Below are 19,675 nucleotides of genomic sequence, written 5' to 3'. Positions count from 1 at the left end.
TCCGTTATTTTTCCCTTCAGAAGTCAAGGATCGTGCTTTAATCCTTCTACAAATGATTGGCACCCAGGTTGGCTAGATTTTCTCAATTGAGTAATTATAAATTCATTTCCATCACTTAATATAATGTAAATTGACGGAAGATTTCATGCCTAGGCCTTCGAGTACGGAGTATGGATGGTTGAATGATTGTCAGTTGTTGTTTAGAGTGAGAAAGTATGACGTGGGTCATGATTATTATGTGACTAGTGATAAATGTCCAATATGTGAATGTTAACTTTGGTGAAAACTACTTAGAAGGCCAATGACCCTTGCGGGAGTTATATGTAGAAAATTGCTGGATTATTAAGTGATGTTGAGACTTGTGGGTTATGGGCTATTGATGTATATAGAGGGATGTGTTTATACCGATAATTGTGCGTGTTCACGCTAGCTATTTCCTGTGAAATACTTGAGCGATACGTATCATGAAATAAATGACGAATGTAAACGACTTAGTGTTGATAAATCTCATGATATGAACCTATTTGATTACCTATGGATGTAGGTTATGGTTTAGTCTATATCATAGAGAGACTCTTAATACTGATTGATAGTGATTAAGTAATGTTGTGAAATTTTCTATGCATTTAATTATTTTGGTTGAATGATTGATATGTTCTTGTGATTGGTCTACAATCCCAAGACTGTAAAATTTATAATCTTGAATTTGCCCTACCAAAAGCGATGTCTTGAATAAAAAAATCTTGATTAAATATTATTAATGAAGGAAAAATGGAATGAAACTAATAAAATGACTATTTGTGAACAATTGCATGCAATGAACTTGTTACTTGATTGTGTAGGTATGTGAACTATTCGTTGTGGACTGTGATTGTGTCTGTGATTGTGATATTGAATTAGGTGACACGTTCTGACACATATATTGAATCGGTTGTCATGTTTTGACACATACATTGGTTTGAGGGTCACATTCCAATATATATTAACTATTGAATCGAATGTCACGCCGACACACTAACAGTTTGGGTATGAGTTCCATAAAAGAACTATTGTGTGACTATCATCTGTGAATTGATCTTGACTATATGTGCAATGATAGAAAAACTAACCCGATTATAATTAAGCATGCCCATCCTGTGTAATAATTGATATAAAAAGACCGAAGGTCTAAGTGTTACCATGTTGATTGTTGTATTTGAGATTTACACTCTGAACTGTATATTTCCTTTGAAATGGTAAATTGGTAATGTGCTTCTGTATATACCTATTCAAATTATGTTATGATGTCTAGATACGTCCGTATCGTAAATATGAGGTTGTGGGTAAACAAGTGGAGAGCAATTAATGTGTGGTCTAGTAAGATTAGTGACTTAGAGTCAAATATTGATGTTGTCCTATTGGTATATGTGAAGAAAGGGGATTTAGAGAGAATTGTCACCGGGCAGGCCGCCTTGGCAGAAGGAATCCCATTGTGGCAAGGCCGCCAGAGCGGGTTAGGTCCTACCATGATAGGCCAGTGCGGTTAGAAGGTGAGCCTTAGTCCACCTAAATGTTTCCCTCTTTCAAGTGAGATGTTAATTATTCTAGGACAAGGTGTTGGTGTGAAAGCTAAAGGTAGTAAACTGGTTAGACAGAGTTAGTAATGGCCCGTAGTTTAGAAACTCCTCTATGTGATAGAAGGGCTAGGCCCTAATCTGTATTAGAGTTGACAGTGAACCAACTAGAAAGGATAATTATTAGGCTTAAATAACAGTAAGGAGGTAAATGAGAATGATAAGAGTTTGTGCACAAAGGTTTGGCGGTGTATTTCCTCAAGAGCATGTTTTATTCTTGTTGATTTTCTTATATTATGAGGTGGGTATCGGGTTGACCGATGATGCCTACCAGTACGTATTGTTTGTACTGATACTACTCTTGCTATGCCACTTGACATTGTCTGATTGTAGGGTCAGTGATGTTTCTTAGGTGAAGACGAATATAATTCTCCAACAACTTTTACTCTTCCTTCCTCATGGTTGGAGTTGTGTCATTGCTCTATTTATAGTCTTTATCTTTAGAAACTCTTGTATCTGTTTAAACTAGTATCTTGGGGTGTTAGAACGTTTCTTATAATAAATCTTAGAGTTTTGATAATTTAATTATGGTGTATTCCTGACTCTTAGGGCTATTATTGGTATTTTCTTAAACTTCCACATGTTATTTTCATTTAAGGGATTGATGGTTCTCCTACTTAGGTGTTAGAGTAGGTGTTCGCACGGCCGTTGGGTTGGATCGTGACACCAAACCCATTTATAATACTATATTGGATATGTTATTGTTGCATTTTTTTTCTTATGTATTTTGACACTTAAAATCAATTCTTAAAAAAATAGCCAAAGACAAATTACGTTTATATTACTAAATTATTTTATAGAAAGTTAAGCTAGATATAAACCGCTAATTTAAAAATATTTTTTTCTGAAACCACCAAATAAATTTGAAAATTTGGCCAAACAAAAGATTCATAGTGTTTAAATGCCGGTTACATTCATAGAAACAAGAAGGGTCACATATATATTTTATGTTTTGTTGGCAAAATCAACTTTTACTCCAACTAGTTATCAAGCTCTTATTATACAAAAAGTGCACGATTAAGTTTTATTGCTTGAATTATATATTCTGTTATTTTTTTTCGCGATATACAAATCAATTCCCACTTAAGTATGAAGAACAATTCACCCCGGGATAGTTTAGTATGAGGTACGAACCATAATAATTTTGAGATAAAATATAAGATGATTTTATTTTACATACGATTAGGAGTATTATTTAATTCAGAAATTATTATATGTTTAGTTTTGAGATTATTTTTTCCACTAATATTTGTGCTCTAATAATGTGATAAGTTATCCCGTGTATATATGGTGAGATAACTTATCCCATGGAATATTTTATTTTATGGAATAACTTGTTAAAGAATGAAAAAGTCTCACATCAATGGTTTATAAAATATGTAGTCTCCTAATATAAGGTTTGGACAATCGTTCTCCCTTTGAGCTAGCTTTTGAATGCGAGTTAGATTCAAAACCTAATTTACATTGTATTCACTTGATGTTGATGTTGGGCTTCCAAATTAAATTGTCCACGTACTAGATTCTCAGCCCTGGGCGTGAATGGGTGTTAAAGAATGAAAAAGTCTCACGTCAATGGTTAATAAGATGGGTGGTCTCCTAATATAAGGTTTGGACAATCCGTCTCTCTTTGACCTAACTTTTGAGGTATGAGTTAGACCCAAAATCTAATTTTATATGGTATCAGAGAAGGACCATCTTACTTGATGTTGGACTCTCAAATTAAATTTGTCCACATACCAAATGTCCAATCCTGGACGTGAGATGGGTGTTAAATAATGAAAAAGTCTCACATCAATGGTTAGTGAGATATATGGTCTCGTTATAAAGTTTGGACAATCAGTCTCTCTTTGAGATAGCTTTTCAGGTGTGAGTTAGATAAAAAATCTAATTTTATATAGTATCAGAGGAGGACCCATCTCACTTGATGTTGGATCCTCAAAATAAATTTGTCCACATACCATATGTCTAGCCTTGGGCTTGAAATGAGTGTTAAAGAATGAAATAGTCTCACATCAGTGATTAAATGAGATGAGTGATCTCCTTATAAGATTTGTACAATTCTTTTCTTTTTAACCTAGGTTTTGGCTGTGATTTAAGCGGACCTAGTTATACATAACTCTATCTATTTCATCCCTCATACCAAACTTGATTGTTTTATTAGTGGAATAAGAGAATAATTTTGATGTGAAATTATTTTATTTCGTATTTGATTGGATTTTCAAATTTATAATTAGCAATTTCAAAATTAATTTATACCATAATTATGATATTATTTAATTCTATATTAAGAATGGAAAAATAATTTCGGAATAAAACACTATGTACAATGATAAATGTGTCCTTTTCCAAGGTTCTACGCCCAAAGTCTTTTAAAAAAAATTAAAACTAAAATATTGAATTTATTAAGTATACATCAAATACATATTCTATATTATATCCTTCATCTTAGTTTTATAATTTCATTACTAATTAATTTTCATATTATAATTCTAAATAACTTATTTTTCGATCAAACGACCCCTCAGGTATAATTAATTAATTATTTTATCCCCAACAAACATATGCACCATTAAATACCAAGTCCCCTGTTTATTCCAGTTATGGTGTTTTTTTTTTCTGCACATGGACTTCACTTTCATATTCCAAATTTATGGCTGGACTCATTTAATTTTTCCTAATATTCCAATAAACTACCATTCCTTTTTTAGCTTCTTAAAGATTTTGATGGACCATTATTTTCCATCCATCTTTAATTCCTCCCTTGATATTTGACACAAAACCATGGATTTCATTCTAGGAAAAACAATTTATCTCGACTAATATTACAATAATAACATATTTAATGTAATTTTTCAAATAGAATATAAGGAAGACAGAATATACACAACTCTTATACTTATTTTTATAAAATGAAGAAGTTTTCGATAATTTATCTCAATTAAAATTATTAGTTAAAATTGAGAATTCAAGCTATGCAAATTTGGGTAAAGACTTGATTTAATCAGCATTCAACAAGGTTGAACCAATTATCATAGCCTAAAAAAATGTAAACTTATCTTTTTAGAAAATATATTTTTTTAAAAAAACATAATCCATGGCAAATATTTCTGTTCATACTGAACACACTTAGATTAAAGTCAAATATGAGAATTATTTCAGACATAGTTAGCAAAAAAAGTAAGAAAGGACCATCTTAAGTAAACATTGCAATTTGAATTTGTAACTTTGTTAACACTAAAACAGAATGATATTTTGGAATTAAACTAAATTCAACCCCTCCTTATCCTAAAAATAATAATAATATTCCAATATGTATAGTTTCCTTAGCACGTGATAGGCTCTGTATTTTTTTTTTTCCTTTTTCTGTACCTAATATGCTTTTTTTATGATTTATATTTAAAAGGTTAATTATTATAATTTATAATATTTTAATATAATTTTATTTAAAAAATTTAGAGCTTATATATCAAAATTTATGATTAAAATTTAAAATTTAATCTCAAAATTTTAATTATATCACATAAACTGAGACAAAAAATATAAACATTAACCTACCTATATGACCAGATTACGACATTTTATCAGTCAAAAAGTATCAAAAGCATGTGATCTCACCAAAATGGTAAAGTTTATTTGAAAAATACTCATACTGCAGTGCCAATATGATATCTTATATATTATTTCCCATATTTATTCTTATTTCTCGTTTAAGAAACATTAGATTATATTGGCCATCTTTTAGCTTTATCTCAATCTAAATGGAATAAATTTTAAAGAAATACCTATAGTGAAAAGATTCTTAATTTAGCATTACCATATCTTGCAAAAAAGTCTAATTTAACTAAGGTGGTATTTTTGATACTCCCCTGTCCCAATTTACAGGATGGGAAATATTTTTGTTTCTAATTTTTTCATACTTAGTTGATTAAATAGTATAAAAAATATTTTCTTCAGGAAAATAAATTTTTAAAAATGAATAAAATGATTTTGTAATATAAGTATGGGAAAACAAGTTACACTGATGACATTTCAGTGTTTTTTCCGCTCTCAATATACTTTATTTTCACCCTCACCTTTCATAGTATTTACCTAAATTATATATAATTTATAATAATATTTTTTACTTATCATCGAATACATGAAAATAAATAAAAAATTCGCTTATTTTTAAAAAAGATATTTTCAATTCGTGGTGAACGACATTGAAGCGGGTCACCCATGCCTATCAATCGGAACCCATGTCTAGAAAATTTATGCCTATAATTATGTATTATATATATGTTGTAATATTAATAAATAAAAGAAAAAGGACAACGGTTGAGATTTTTTCAGAAAAATTGAATCCCTTTAGAATTATAAAAAAAATTCATCTTAACAGAAATCGAACACACTTTCTTTTTCAAAAAAAACTTTATAGATAATCCTCCCTTCTTGTCTAAGTCTCTCAAATTCTTGTAAAATAATTTTATTGAAGATTCTTTTTCGAAATCAGGAACAAATTTCGATAAAAAATACATAATTATAAATTATGACTATTTTAATATAATTCGCATCTCATGAAAATATGATTATATTATTAAAACTAGTGAAAATAAATCATTAATCCTAAAAACTGTGTGGTTAATTAGATTTTTAACATAGAACACAAATAGATATAAAGGTCAATGCATGTTTCATTTACCCAAAAAAGCTTTATAAGCTATGTTGCTATAATATCAAAATTTTGATGACGTTTTTTTTCCTTCTCTATATTCTTTTCAAACTTTTGTTCCCCACAAATCCTAATCTTTTCACTTTTTTACCACCGCAAAATTTGGCTCTAATCTAAAGTATATCTTGTCTTTATTTTAAACAGTGTAAACCTTGTACTTTATAAACAATGCAACCCCATTTACCTTTCAATTCTTAAAGCATACCCCACTTTTAAACAACCCCTCTTCTTCTTCCTCCCCTCCTCCTTGCTTCAAGCTCTGAACAATTTACACAAAGTTCAGAGCTTTTTAAGGTACAAAGTTCATACTGGTATGCTGCTTCACTTACCCTTTTTGATTTCTTGTTTTTTCATCCATTTCCTTACATATTTCAATTGTTTCAGTACCACAAAGTGGAATCGTGAAAGGGGGGAATGTGTGTGTTTTTTTTTTTTGACTAAAAGGGTGTTTAAAGATACAATCTTTTGTGTGTTTTCTTGATTCTGCTGAGAAAAAAAGATGAGGGATTTCCCATCTTGTTTTGGTGAAAATGGGGTTCAAGTTGCTGATGCCTCTTGTTCAAATGTTGGTGTGACTAAAAACCCACAGAATTTAGTAACCTGTGTTTATCAGTGTAAATTACTGGGGAAATCTTGTCTGATTACAGTTATTTGGACTAAAAGTTTGATGGGTCAGTGCCTTAGTGTTGAAATTGATGATATGTCTCATCAATGTCTTTGTAAAGTTGATGTAAAGCCTTCTCTTTTCTCTAAAAGAAAAGGGTCTAGGTCTTTAGAAGTTAATGCTTGTAAAATTGACATCCATTGGGACTTTTCTTTGGCAAAATTTGGATCTGGGCCAGAGCCTGTTGAAGGTTACTATTTAGGAGTAGTGTGCAAAGGCCAGATGGTTTTGGCTGTTGGGGATCTGAGGAAGGAGGCATTTAAGAAGAGTAATGCAACTCCCTCTCTTTCAAATGCAATGTTTATTTCCAAGAGGGAACACATATTTGGAAAGAGGGTATTTAGTACTAAGGCTCAATTTTGTTATACTGGTCCAATTCATGACATTACAATTGAGTGTGACTCTAATGTGGTTGATGATCCTTGCCTTTTGGTACGTATCGATTCCAAAACTGTAATGCAAGTGAAGCATTTGCGCTGGAAGTTTCGCGGTAATTACACTGTTTTAATTGATGGACTCCCTGTTGAAGTGTTTTGGGATGTTCATAATTGGTTGTTCAGTAGCAATTTTGGGAATGCAGTGTTCATGTTCCAAACCTGTTTATCAGCTGAGAAGTTGTGGACTACACAAACCTTATCTGATCTCTCTGTGATGCCTTGGCCTTATACTGAGAGTAGTTTGAGCAATTCAAAATCACCTGGTTTGGGTTTTTCTTTGGTTTTGTATGTTTGGAAGAATGAGTAGTTGAGTGTTCTTCCAGTATTTCCCAAAAAAGATTGATTTTTTAAGATCTTGTTTGTGAACTTGATTTGAGTTATTTCTAATGAATATACTTTTTTCTTGTTACTTTTTCATCTCTTCATGTGCTATGATTATTACTTGAATCTTGCGTTTCGCTTTATTCCTCCAAAGAGTCAATTTCTTTTGATTACTGGTTGTTATCTACTATTATGAATAATAATTGTGTCCATAAAGTGGAACTTTCCTTTAAGTATATGCAAAGAAAGCTACATCATTAGAGACTAATCAGTAGTTTTAGTCAATCAATCTCATCATGATGGTAGTGTCTAACATCATAACTTTGTAGTTGCCAAAATTAGTGAGCAACCTAAACTCACTGGGTATGTTGTTGTTGTAGTGAGTAACCTAACCAAAAGAATGTGTAGTTGTTATCGAACCTTGACTATGTTCAAGTTTATTGTTGAGGTAGAGAAGGGATTGCTGACTTGCATGCTCTAGAATACTATTTCTTGGTGTGTGTGTGTGTTTTTCTCTTTCTTTTTTTAGAAAATTCTGTGTATCTGCGCATATATTGATTGCACATTTTAAAGTTGTTGTCTTTGGACTTCTGTTTAGCTTAGTAAATCATTTTTAAAGAACATAGGGTCATTTAAATTGTTAAGCAGCTTCTAAGTAAAAATGGAAAGAAAATAAAGCGCGATTGAACTTTTCTATAGAAGGTTATTGTATATGCAACGAATTTCAGTAACATGCTAAAGTTGTTAGTAAAGAGGTTCAAACTTTGCATGGTAAAATGTGAAATGTATCAGTAAATCTTCATACTTTGCTTGTAAGATGTGAAATGACTCCAGAAAACTGGATAAACACCGGTAAGCAAGTCCTATGGAGCTCCAAACTTGAAAGGTTTGTGATATACATTGAATCATTCCCATGGAAGCTGAGAACTCTTATGACAAACTACTTTGTTGCTGATTTTAAACTTCTTATTGTAACTTGCTTTGAGATTTAGAACATGAAAACTAGGGACGTTGCATACTTTAACACGTTGAGTACCAGTTGGTCGGCGATTAGATCTACAGATGCAAGAAATGATATTTACTTTTGTCAGCTAAGTTCAGAGATTTGAAGGTATACTCCTTTGAGGTACCGCTGCAGAGATTTGAAGGTATACTCCTTTGAGGTACCGCTGAAATGGAATGCTCTCTGTCTGTAAACATAAATTTGATTGTTGTGTAAATGAAAGCTGGTGATTTCCACTGAAGTACATGCTTGAATAGTTGCATACATTTCTTGAAGGCAATTGCTATGCAATCTTGTCTTGGCGAAACATATTTCACCATTCATTTCTTAGTTTTGTTAAATTTCAGTTCTTTCGTGATCTTCGGGTAAAGATCAATTGTCACCAGCCATTTGGTTATTGCCCAATGTGAGAAACTTAACGGTGAAGATCGAGTGATGAATCTTTGATCATTTCTACTTCAAACATACAGCCATCAAGTATGTGTAATTTTATATGCTGTCTCATTAACTTCTCTGATATGCATATTCATACAATTTGAGTCTCTCTAACTGGTTTTGCTTGTTTAGGCCTTTTAAGGATTTCTCATGGCCTCACCAGTAAATTCAGTTTGGAACATTTGAGCAGCTGCATTTGATTTTTTTTCATTTTCCCTTTATTTTACTGGCTTTTAAGGTTAGCACCAGTGTTAAAGGTGCATTTAAGCCCTAAAACGAAGCTCACAACAACATGTTGAGTGCTTCACAACGCTTAATGTGCAGTTTAGTATCGTCATCAAGTTTCTAAGACATACTTTTCTATCAATGAGCCTCTTCTGAAGATATAACACTGAATAATTGATATTTCACTTCTATCATATTTTTTTTCAAATTTCTTTGTTCATGTATTTATCATTCATACTTAGCGTTGAACTAAATCTATATATTTTATTTTTTGTTCCTCTTTTTTTTATTAAAGTTCACGTTTATTTGCACTTAATATTGCAATGAACCTTAGAGATTGATTTTTTGTGCTTTTTGCATAACACTGGTCAGCACTCTCATCCAATAATACCTGGAGGATGACTTTTCCTGAACTTTTATCAAGTCTTTGCACCTCCACTTATTAAAAGTTGCACTTGTTTGTCTTGTCTCATTCGAAGTGCTGTGGTTCTAGACAACCAACTTTACATGAAAGATTTCTGCATTTGCACTTGAAAAGAGAAGAAGGTAGTTTATAGCATTTGATTGAGGAGATGGTGCTCATGCTTTCCATCTAAATCAATTTTTTAATCAAATAAGTTCAAGTTTCAAACTTATTGGAGTTAATTAGCCATAAACTTACTCTTTTCGTTAACTGGATCTCCAATGTGACGCTGAATTAAACTCCCAATAGATAAGAGAAAATGCACCTGTTGCGCGAACGACTTTTTGTACTTAAACTATCGACATTACAAACTAAAAACATAAAACATAATACGATACAAGTAACAACCCTCCAAACAAGCTGTTAGTACACTCACGTGAAAATACTTAATCACACGATTAGATTATCTAAAAGCCAACTGACTGATGATTTCGAAAAAAAAAGATATTTTACATTGAAAAGATGAAATTCTAAATTATCTGAGACAAAGTTACAACAGTTACTGTAACTATTATTCTCAACACTCACTCACCAACAAGATTATTCCCCAGCAGATATAAAACTCAGACACATATTTACAAGAAAACAGTTGCCATATTTCTCACTATTTAACACTCATTGCTTTATTATCTATTCAGCAATCTCAATGCTGTGTTTTCTTCTGCACTGTTACCAAATCTAAAGTAGAGCCATATGTTTTATGCAGAGCTTGAGCAGACCAGCCATGTCCATCATCAACTGTAGGCATTCTAACTTCCATGAAAGGCATAGGAGGATGCTGAGTCCCGCGCACCATTACGCCAGCAAAGACTCTCAGGACATTGGAAGCATCAATGTCCATGCACACATTAATCTCTGGAACACCTTTTGGTGCTGGAGGTATTCCTCTGATCTTAAAATAACCTAGGAGATGGTTCTCTTCCACAGCTTTCTCGTCGCCTTCGTAAACAAGGATCAATGCTTCAGCTTGGTTGTCATGGACAGTAGTGAAAATCTGTTCTTTCCTTACTGGTGTTGTGGTGTTTTGATGAATAACTGGTACAAAGTTGATTCCATCAGCTTGAATGCCGATGCTTAAAGGAGTTGCTTGGATGGTTAACAGGTCTAAATTCCCAAATGGATCACTAATTCCTGAAGCTACTGCTCCTTCCAGTGCAGCACCACGTACAGCTGCCTCCAGCGGGTTCATTCCTGAATAAAGCCCTTCTCTTTTGCATATACTCGTTACAATGTTCCGAACTTTTGGAATGTAGGAACAGCCACCAACAATTATGACATCATGGACATCTTCCGCTTCTAGTTTAGCAGCTTGCAAGCAACGTTTTATCAGAGCCTCGCATTTCTCGAAGACTTCTTTGTTCACCTCTTCAAACTCTGCCCTCGCGAGAACCCTAGACAATTTTGTTCCATTTCCCAAGTCGACATCAATCAGGACACTCATATCGGATGAGAGTTTGTGGATGGCATCCTGAGTGGCAACTCGAAGCAATCCCATTCTCTTTATTTCTTCAATTCCATGGCTTGAGAATAGATCATCCATGTTTGGTAAGAGGTGATGCATCAGATTTTGAAGTAGGTCCTCACCTCCAACCGTGCAGCCAGCCAAGGCCTTGATCTGTGAAACACCACCTGCTGTAGCTGTTATAGCTACGTCACAATATCCCGCACCCATATTGAATATAAGTGCTATCTTTTCACTCCCGCTACCCATATTTTCATGTGCAGACTGCTGTTGCTGCTGAGCATATAACAGAGCAACTGCAGTTGGTTCAGGCATCAATCTTAGAACATGAAGCCCTGCCATGGCACAGGCTCGTTCAATTCGGGTCAACTGGAATCTGCTAAATGATACCGGAACTGTCAAAACCACATTCCTCACAGGACGTTTCAGTTTAACTTCAGCCATAGCTCTTAGTTCAACCAGGAAGATGGCAAGAACTTCTTCAGGAGTAGTGGACCTCCACATATTGTTCACAAGGGCAGCAATAAATGGCCTAACACCGATATCTAAAGTCTGAACCAAAAAGGGTAGGCTCTTGCTGGCATGAACCACCGGATCTGTATCGACTCTACCAATCAGACGTTTCATGTTGAAGATTGCAGCTCCAGACAACATGTCATATTCGTGAGCCAGTTCATCACTAACACCACCAGCAGGGACCTCATCTTTGAAGGTGACATATGATCTCATCAATTTCCGATTTCTCGTGTTTCTGAGGAGCTCCACCTGAGATCCATTCCAAACAGCTACACTGCATTGAGATGTACCAATGTCAATCCCAATTGCTATCTCAGGGAAAGCAGATAAAGATTTTTCTTCCCCGGTTGTTTCACTATCGGATACCACAGTGTATGCTTGTTCAGCCATGAGTACAGATTAAAGAACTCCTGCATTAAAAATATATACATATTTACTGATTCAATTGATTGAAAAGATATATCACATTCCTTATAAGAGCATAATCACATATTATGTATCATGCTCGTCAGAGATCAATGAAATTATCTGTCCCTCACAGACAAACAGATATGAAAAGAACAATAACATAATACTAGTGTAGTCCAACAAATGGGGTCCACAAGTGGGGTCTAGGGAGGGTAGTGTGTATGCAGCCTTACCAGCCTTACCCTACCTTGTGTAGGTAGAGATGTTATTTCCGATAGACCCCCAGCTCAAGAAAAGATAAATTAATCTCTCATGGGTCTACAGATCTCTTATATCTCACGAGTTGATTCTTTCCTTGTTTATTAAATTTTTAATCTGAATTATGATCTGTTCAGGCTTCTCCTCACCATCACCTGAAGCTTAATGACCATACTCACTCTAGACTAAAACTAAGACAAACCGAAAAGCATTGTGAAGCATTAAATATAATAGCACAATAGTGTCCTGCTTCTTAATAACTGAGAGTTGTCTCTTGATATTAAGACAATTGCCTCAATTGCTCAAAGTTTCTCATGCTTGAACAACTCAATGAATTTAGTAGATCATTTTAGGAGGCCATAGATCAAACCTAACCAACTTTTTTAGGTATGATGGTTGGTTGTTCACGGCCTGGCTATACCTACTGTCGTTTTTTGGGATCAATATCAGTAAATTAACTGTTCACGGCCTAGCTGAACCTAACATTTTTTTTAGGGATCAATATCAACAATTCGTCTACCGATAAACAACATCCAAATTGTAAAGCTATGACACGAACGAACAAAATGTGGAATTTCATGGTAATTAAAAACTTTTGAGCTAGAGTTTCAGTCTAACATAAAGGCATTTCCTAGATAGTATACTTACAAATTTCGAAAAGTATGCTCAACTTAATTGACTGATATACATTCAAGAACCGGAAAACTTCATATCCATAACCAGAACGCTAAATTACTTCTATTTTTAACACATTTTCATTGTATAAAAAGCAAAGACAACAGCTTAGGACAAAATTCCAACTTTAGTACTTCCTATCCACGGATACACCATCTTTTTATTTTTCCTGCACTCTGTATTCCGACCACCATTTAATTTCAATTCTCTTTTAAGGAGAACTGGTCAGTAAATAAGGGATAGGAAATTAATCAAATACAGAAACTCAAGAAACATTCTTGATTTGATAAGTACCTTACCAGTGCCCTCCAAACTCGAAGCTGTGATTATAAGTAGATTAAGGAGATGAAATAAGCTAGTAAAAATAATATAATCATCAACCCCACATGAAAAAAAAACACTGAAACTTTGCATTAGACGAACCAACATTGATCAATTAAGCAAACAAACAAAGAAATCAACATATCCATAATAAAAAAAAAATCTTTCTTGAGTTGTATTAAGTTTTAAACAAAAGGGTGTTTATTAAAATCAAAGAAAGATCAAGAAAATGCAGAATGAATGAAATCAGAGTTTTACAACACAAACTAGAAGAGTTCACTGTTAAGCGCAGAGAGAGAGAGAGAGAGAGAGAGAGAGAGAGGAGACTTACTTAGAGTGAGCAAGAATGTTGGTGTTGAGAAGATGAAGAGTGAAGTGGAGAAAAAAAGAGAGAAGATTATAGAGAAGTTGCTGCGTGAATGAGAGAGAGAGAGCCAGAAAGTTCTACAAGAAGAACCGACCGAATGAAATGCCCAAAGTGCCAACATGTTCTAGACCTTCCGGAGAGACACAGAAGGGTCGTGAAGGCGGTAGTATTTCCGGTCGGGTCAGATCGTGACAACCCGTTGGTTAAATGGCATGTGGGTTTGCTGGACAGGGAAGGAAAGAGTGTGGCCCAAAGCTGAAGTTTATGGGTTCGTAGACAACAAAATATATATATAGATAGATATATAGATAGCAGGACCCTTATAGGTAAAAATATTTTAATATAAAAGACATTAAATTAGTACAACAAATTAAAAAAAAGGTTAAGAATATATCAAATTTAAAGATACCATTAGAATCTGATTATTTAATTGTCCAAACAGATAAAAATAGGTTAGAATGAGGAGCTATTTTAAAAGTTAGACCTAATAAATATAGCCATAAAAATAAATAAAAAAATTGTGCATATCAAAATTGACAATACAAGGAAAAAGAAAATATGAGTATTATAAATGCAGAGGTATTAGCAATTATATACTGACTAAATAGTTTTAAAATATATATTTTAAATAAAAATGAAGTATTAGTAAGAACAGACTGCGAAACTATAGTTAAGTTCCATCAAAAAATAAATGATAAAACTAACAGTAAAATACGTTGGCTTAATTTTATGGATATCATATCTATATAGAATAATATTGTTTTTGAATATGTAAAAGGAAAAGATAATGATCTAGCAGATCAATTAAGTTTATTATAAATTAAAACTAATTAATATAACATTTGTTTCAGCATGAGACCAATTGGCCAACTGCCAGCAGATAAATACAAGGGTATAGCCCCAGCTCCAGGCTCATACGCTCAGACTTTATTAGGCAATATAAATTTTAGACCGCAAAGTTCAGTAGAAATGATGATACACATTTATTTTGGTAAGTACAATCTAATTTCTTATCCTCAATGTAACTTGTCATTTAGAATACTATCAGACTATACCTTGGATAAATTTCAGAAATGCTTAGTAGACAATTTATGGATAGCATATGATCACAATACACAAAATCTTTTATTGTTGCTACAAATGCACTATGCCAATGTTTTTTAGATATTTAATAATTTTAATGAAGCTTTAGATTAAGCCAAAGGAATCCTTGGGCCAAATTATTATATCTCTCCAACCCTCAAACAAAGTCCAAATCAAATTCCCCAATACAATATTCAAGAAGATACAGACAAAATCATCTTTTGTGATCACTGTTCATCTATGATCGAGGCTTTCAAAAGACTTAATGCTAGAAATGAAGCCCTCCTTCAAGAGAACGCCAAGCTGATAGAACAAGTAAAGACACTCAAGAGCAAGTTTGCATCTCAGACTGATGCTAGTACCCAGACTCCAGAATCGAGTTTTCCATCTCAGGACAAAATGGATGAGAAGGGTGTACATTCCTCACTAAATGTTAAAACGGTAGCAGGTAAAGACTTATCAAATCTGTTAATGACTGTCACTTTGTCAAAAAATAAAGATGAAGGGTGTTCTTTATCACGAAGAAGATTACCCAAATCTTTATTCCAAAAATATATTTCTAGGAAAAGTATAGTTTCAAAAAAGAAAAAAAATGAAAAAATAGAGTCCATAATAAAACAGACTCTAGAATAATTTTTCCAGAACCAAGGACAAGATAAGCATGTTGTTAGTAAAAACAGTCCAAATCCAAGCACAGACAAATTGGTACCAAATACAGACGAAGTTAATTGTCCAAACAGAACTCCAAGTTCAGGAGACGATGAGCCCTATCGAGACCATACATATTATCAAGACGCTCAAAATCCGTATGAAGACGATGATTCAAGAATGAGTTTTTATTCCATTTCATTACATAATTTGGATACCTAAAGCAGTCGAAATAATGAGTGATGAAAAACTAGAGAACAAGATAAGAAGATAAGATTAAATACATGGCAGCATTACTATCAAATATTATGTAAATAATGGTGTACCATGTGGGTGTGCCCATATTTATCCTGTAAGTGTACTTACTTTATCACTACCCTCCAAAAGAAAAAAATTGTTTAAGCACGCGTCTTTCAGTCAAAAAAAGGTGTTAATAATGCATGTGACGATGGGGCTCATTGCGCACCCGACCTGCATTATTAAAGAATTTTATCTTAGTTTATCGGCTATTAGTATTTGAGCCACGTCACTTGTTTAAGACCAATAGTTATTTTCTCTTATGCATAGAAGAGATAGTTGTGTGTGCAAGAGAACTCAGAGAGAAAAAACCAACCTATATCCTTCAACCTTCAACTTTCCCTTTCCTATTAAATGTTAACCACTCCTACCCAAAAATCAACTACCATTGGTGTGTAATCAAGCTTGTATAATAATACGTGTGTGTTTTAATAACAACGATGGATTAACCTGTAAATTCTTCGGACTCCTAGCCTTGAAAGTCCGCCTAGTTGACAAAGGACATGTTTTTTGCCAGACTCATATCTAGGTTATGGTTAAAGAAGAAGTTGTTAAGAACATAAGTTAAGAGAGAGAAAAATGAGTAAAAACGAGAAAAATTAGGATAAATAATCACGGACAAACATGGTAAGACTAAACAATAGAGTGAGTACTGAGTAGAATTTACAACATATTTATAACATCTCTGTTTTTGCAATCTAAATCATTCATACTTGGTATCAGTGCGAGAAATTTTTGAAAAACCTTAACACAAGAAAAAATTCATGAAAAGACATCCGGCCTATCACGATATAAGATCTAGATATTGGTCTTTATACCAAAAGTATAAATCAAAATAGACTGCTATAAAATTACAAAATAAATTAGAAGAATATTCAAAAATAGTCAAAACCATAGATAAATTAGATAAAAAGTATAATCACTTTAGAAAAGAAAGAGTTGTAAACTCAAAACTGATAAGTGCTTTAAAGTGGAATTACATAGTTGTCAAAGTGACATAAAACACTGTGATAGACAAATAAAGTTTATACAAGAACGTATTAGACAAAAAACTTTCTAGCTAGGATAAATTAATGCAAAATCAACCTTAATTTCAAAAAGTTAGAAGAGTACATCAGTGGCTTCAACAAGAATTATATCACAAATCAGAATTAACGAAAATAGAGAATAATCTAAGACAACTTCTATTATCTCTAGAAGAAAACGCATCTACACAACAAAAAATATATTTACGATGAGAATTAGATAATATTGAACGAGACATAAGCTATTGTAATATTAGAATCAGACATTACTAAAACATACTTCAGACAATTCCGCTAGGCTAATATCATTTATGCCTCTTGAATACATAAATAGAATAAGATTAAGATATAATTGGCTTTACAACGAAATACAATATAGATTTGAGCTTAGACAATCTTTAAAACGATTGAAAGAATATTTGAACTATAGAGAAGAACAATTGAGTAAAGATATATTTACAACCTCATTTACAGAATCTCTTACAAGACATCAAACTAACTTAATTAAAAAAATTAATAACATCTAATTAGATATCAAATCCAGTACTAATAGAATAAATTATTACAAAAGATCTGTAAGGTTACAAGTCCTTTAGGATAGTATCACAAAATAGATCCTCTAAAACACCTTGAATATTTAGATATAAGAATTCACCCTGAAAAGAAATATTGATCATTACATGAAAATAATATCATAAAGTGCCACTTTGCAAAAATAGAACATATATTGCATCCGAAGACAAACAATATAATACTTTAATAGACTTAATAATAAATTTCAGTGATAAAGTTCAACAACAGGATAAAATTATAATAAGACTCTTCTTAGAAGCATTAGAAGCGACTCAGAATAAACAGAAAAAGGTACTAGACAGATTAGAACAAAACTTTGATTTCCTAAAATCACAAGAATTAATGAATATAGAAATAATACAAGAAGGGTATGAAGTAGACAACGGCATAAAAGAGGCAAAAAGATTATATGACAAAAATAATTATATAGGCTTTAAATGTAAAGGATGTAAGCAAGGCAATATGAATATAACAGAAACCATAAAACATTTTAAAATATGTAAAGATAGAAATGACAATTTAGCGTACAGAATAGAATATTCAGAATCTTCATATACAACTTCTGATAATGAGGAAAACGAAGACCTAGTATCTAAAACAAGTTATAAAGAGTTAATGAAAGCAACTAGCTCTACTAGTGCTAGTCCTTTTCAAAAAATGGCTTCTGCGCAGATAGTTGATTATAGCACAGAAAATGTACCGCGAAGAAAAGTATATAGATCGAATCCAGACACAAAAATAAAAGAACATATAAAACCAGCAGGCAGAAGAATGCCTATAGAAAAACCCATTAGATTACAAGAGGAAGGAAATAAAGAAAAAATATTAAATATAGCAGCCCATGATCCACAAATGTGGAATACAGTCATTGATCTATGGAAAGGAATAGTAGTAGCAGACTATATGAAAACTTATAGTGAAACAGATATAGAAACAATGTATAAATACTTAGAAACCTTCCTAGGTGAATCTGCGAAGGCAGTATGGGAAGCATTTAAACAAAACTTTCCCCAAGAATTTCAGGTGTTAATAAGCTTTGGACCAAATCCTTATAATTTTACAAACAAATTACATAGTTTACTTACAGGAGAAGACCCAAATAGTGGTTTAGTAGCATTACAAAGAAACACTTTAATAAAGTTAGAACAACTAAGTATTTCAAATTGGGTACATATAAAGAATTTTTTAAAAGACTATTTCTACTATTGTACCATTAGTGGAAATACTTTTGATGAAGAATTAGAAAAGAAATTATTTAATAAATTACCAGGAGCTTTAGGAAGAGAAATTGAAGATCGATGGTATAAAAGGGAATGGGTAGTTCAGAATCCCACAACTCTATGATCTATTGGACAAAAAATACAACATGTAATAGAAGTATTACAAGAAAAATATATAAATATACAAATACAAAAATAATTAAAACAAAATAAAATAAATTTCTGTAAAACCATAATATATACAACACAACGCTATGATAAAGAACAACGTAAAACAAAAAGATATAAAAAGCGATCTACTTATAACCAGAGACCATATAATCATAAAAAATACTACTTACGTAAATCCTCAACTAAAAAACCATATTTAAATAAAGATAGACATGCTAGAAAATATAGAAATAATAGAGATTATAAGAATAAATTAGAATACTATACTTGTGGAAGTATAAAACACTTAGCAAACATATGTTCAAAAAGAAATAACAGTAGAACTAGAAATTCTCAATTGATAGAAGATTTTCAAAAAACTTTATTAAATGTAAATGAATATATGTCGGATACTGAAAGTATATATTCTATTATGAGTATAGAAGTAGAAGACATAACTCAATCAGATTCATCTGATTCTGAAAATGATGATTTAATAAATGAAATAGGATTAGAAATAAATGAGTTAAACCTAGATAATTTACAAGTTAGTACTATGATGAATATTATCCAGGAATGCAATCATGACTTTAAAAGATAAAAATGGATAGATAGTAACCAATGTAGTATATATAAATGGTACCCTAGCAAAACGAATAGAGGTAAATGTCAAATATGTTATATATAGGCTTGTATTACTTGTATAGAAGATAAACTAAAAATTAAAGTAAATAAAAAAAAGAAAATACACAAGTAGAAAATCAAACTACTAGTCTAAGATTACTAACATTAGAAACAAG

General features: G+C 32.4%; 2 protein-coding genes across 2 annotated transcripts; one reads left to right on the top strand and one right to left on the bottom strand.

Moving 5' to 3' along the window:
* The first annotated feature begins 6,510 nt into the window (after window positions 1-6,510).
* Window positions 6,511-7,835, top strand: LOC129881811 (uncharacterized). Its single transcript, XM_055955917.1, has one exon. The coding sequence runs from the start codon at window positions 6,824-6,826 to the stop codon at window positions 7,730-7,732; it is 909 nt and encodes a 302-aa protein (XP_055811892.1). The 5' UTR covers window positions 6,511-6,823; the 3' UTR covers window positions 7,733-7,835.
* Window positions 7,836-10,239: 2,404 nt separating this feature from the next.
* LOC129883000 (heat shock 70 kDa protein 8) lies at window positions 10,240-14,140 on the bottom strand. Its single transcript, XM_055957533.1, has 2 exons — window positions 13,844-14,140; window positions 10,240-12,260 (listed from the first exon to the last, which is right to left on the bottom strand). Exon 2 carries the CDS (start codon window positions 12,238-12,240, stop codon window positions 10,516-10,518), a length of 1,725 nt encoding a protein of 574 aa, XP_055813508.1. The 5' UTR covers window positions 12,241-12,260; window positions 13,844-14,140; the 3' UTR covers window positions 10,240-10,515.
* Between the last annotated feature and the right edge of the window lie 5,535 nt (window positions 14,141-19,675).

The sequence above is a fragment of the Solanum dulcamara genome, chromosome 3 (genome assembly GCF_947179165.1).
Source record: "Solanum dulcamara chromosome 3, daSolDulc1.2, whole genome shotgun sequence".
Classification (NCBI taxonomy): domain Eukaryota; kingdom Viridiplantae; phylum Streptophyta; class Magnoliopsida; order Solanales; family Solanaceae; genus Solanum; species Solanum dulcamara.
The sequence above is the reverse complement of the archived record's forward strand: the minus strand, read 5'-3'. Positions and strand labels throughout refer to the sequence as shown.

What these genes read in the sequence shown, in the direction of transcription:
- LOC129883000 (XM_055957533.1), bottom strand. Translation starts at nt 12,240, where the DNA reads ATGGCTGAACAAGCATACACTGTGGTATCCGATAGTGAAACAACCGGG.
- LOC129881811 (XM_055955917.1), top strand. Translation starts at nt 6,824, where the DNA reads ATGAGGGATTTCCCATCTTGTTTTGGTGAAAATGGGGTTCAAGTTGCT.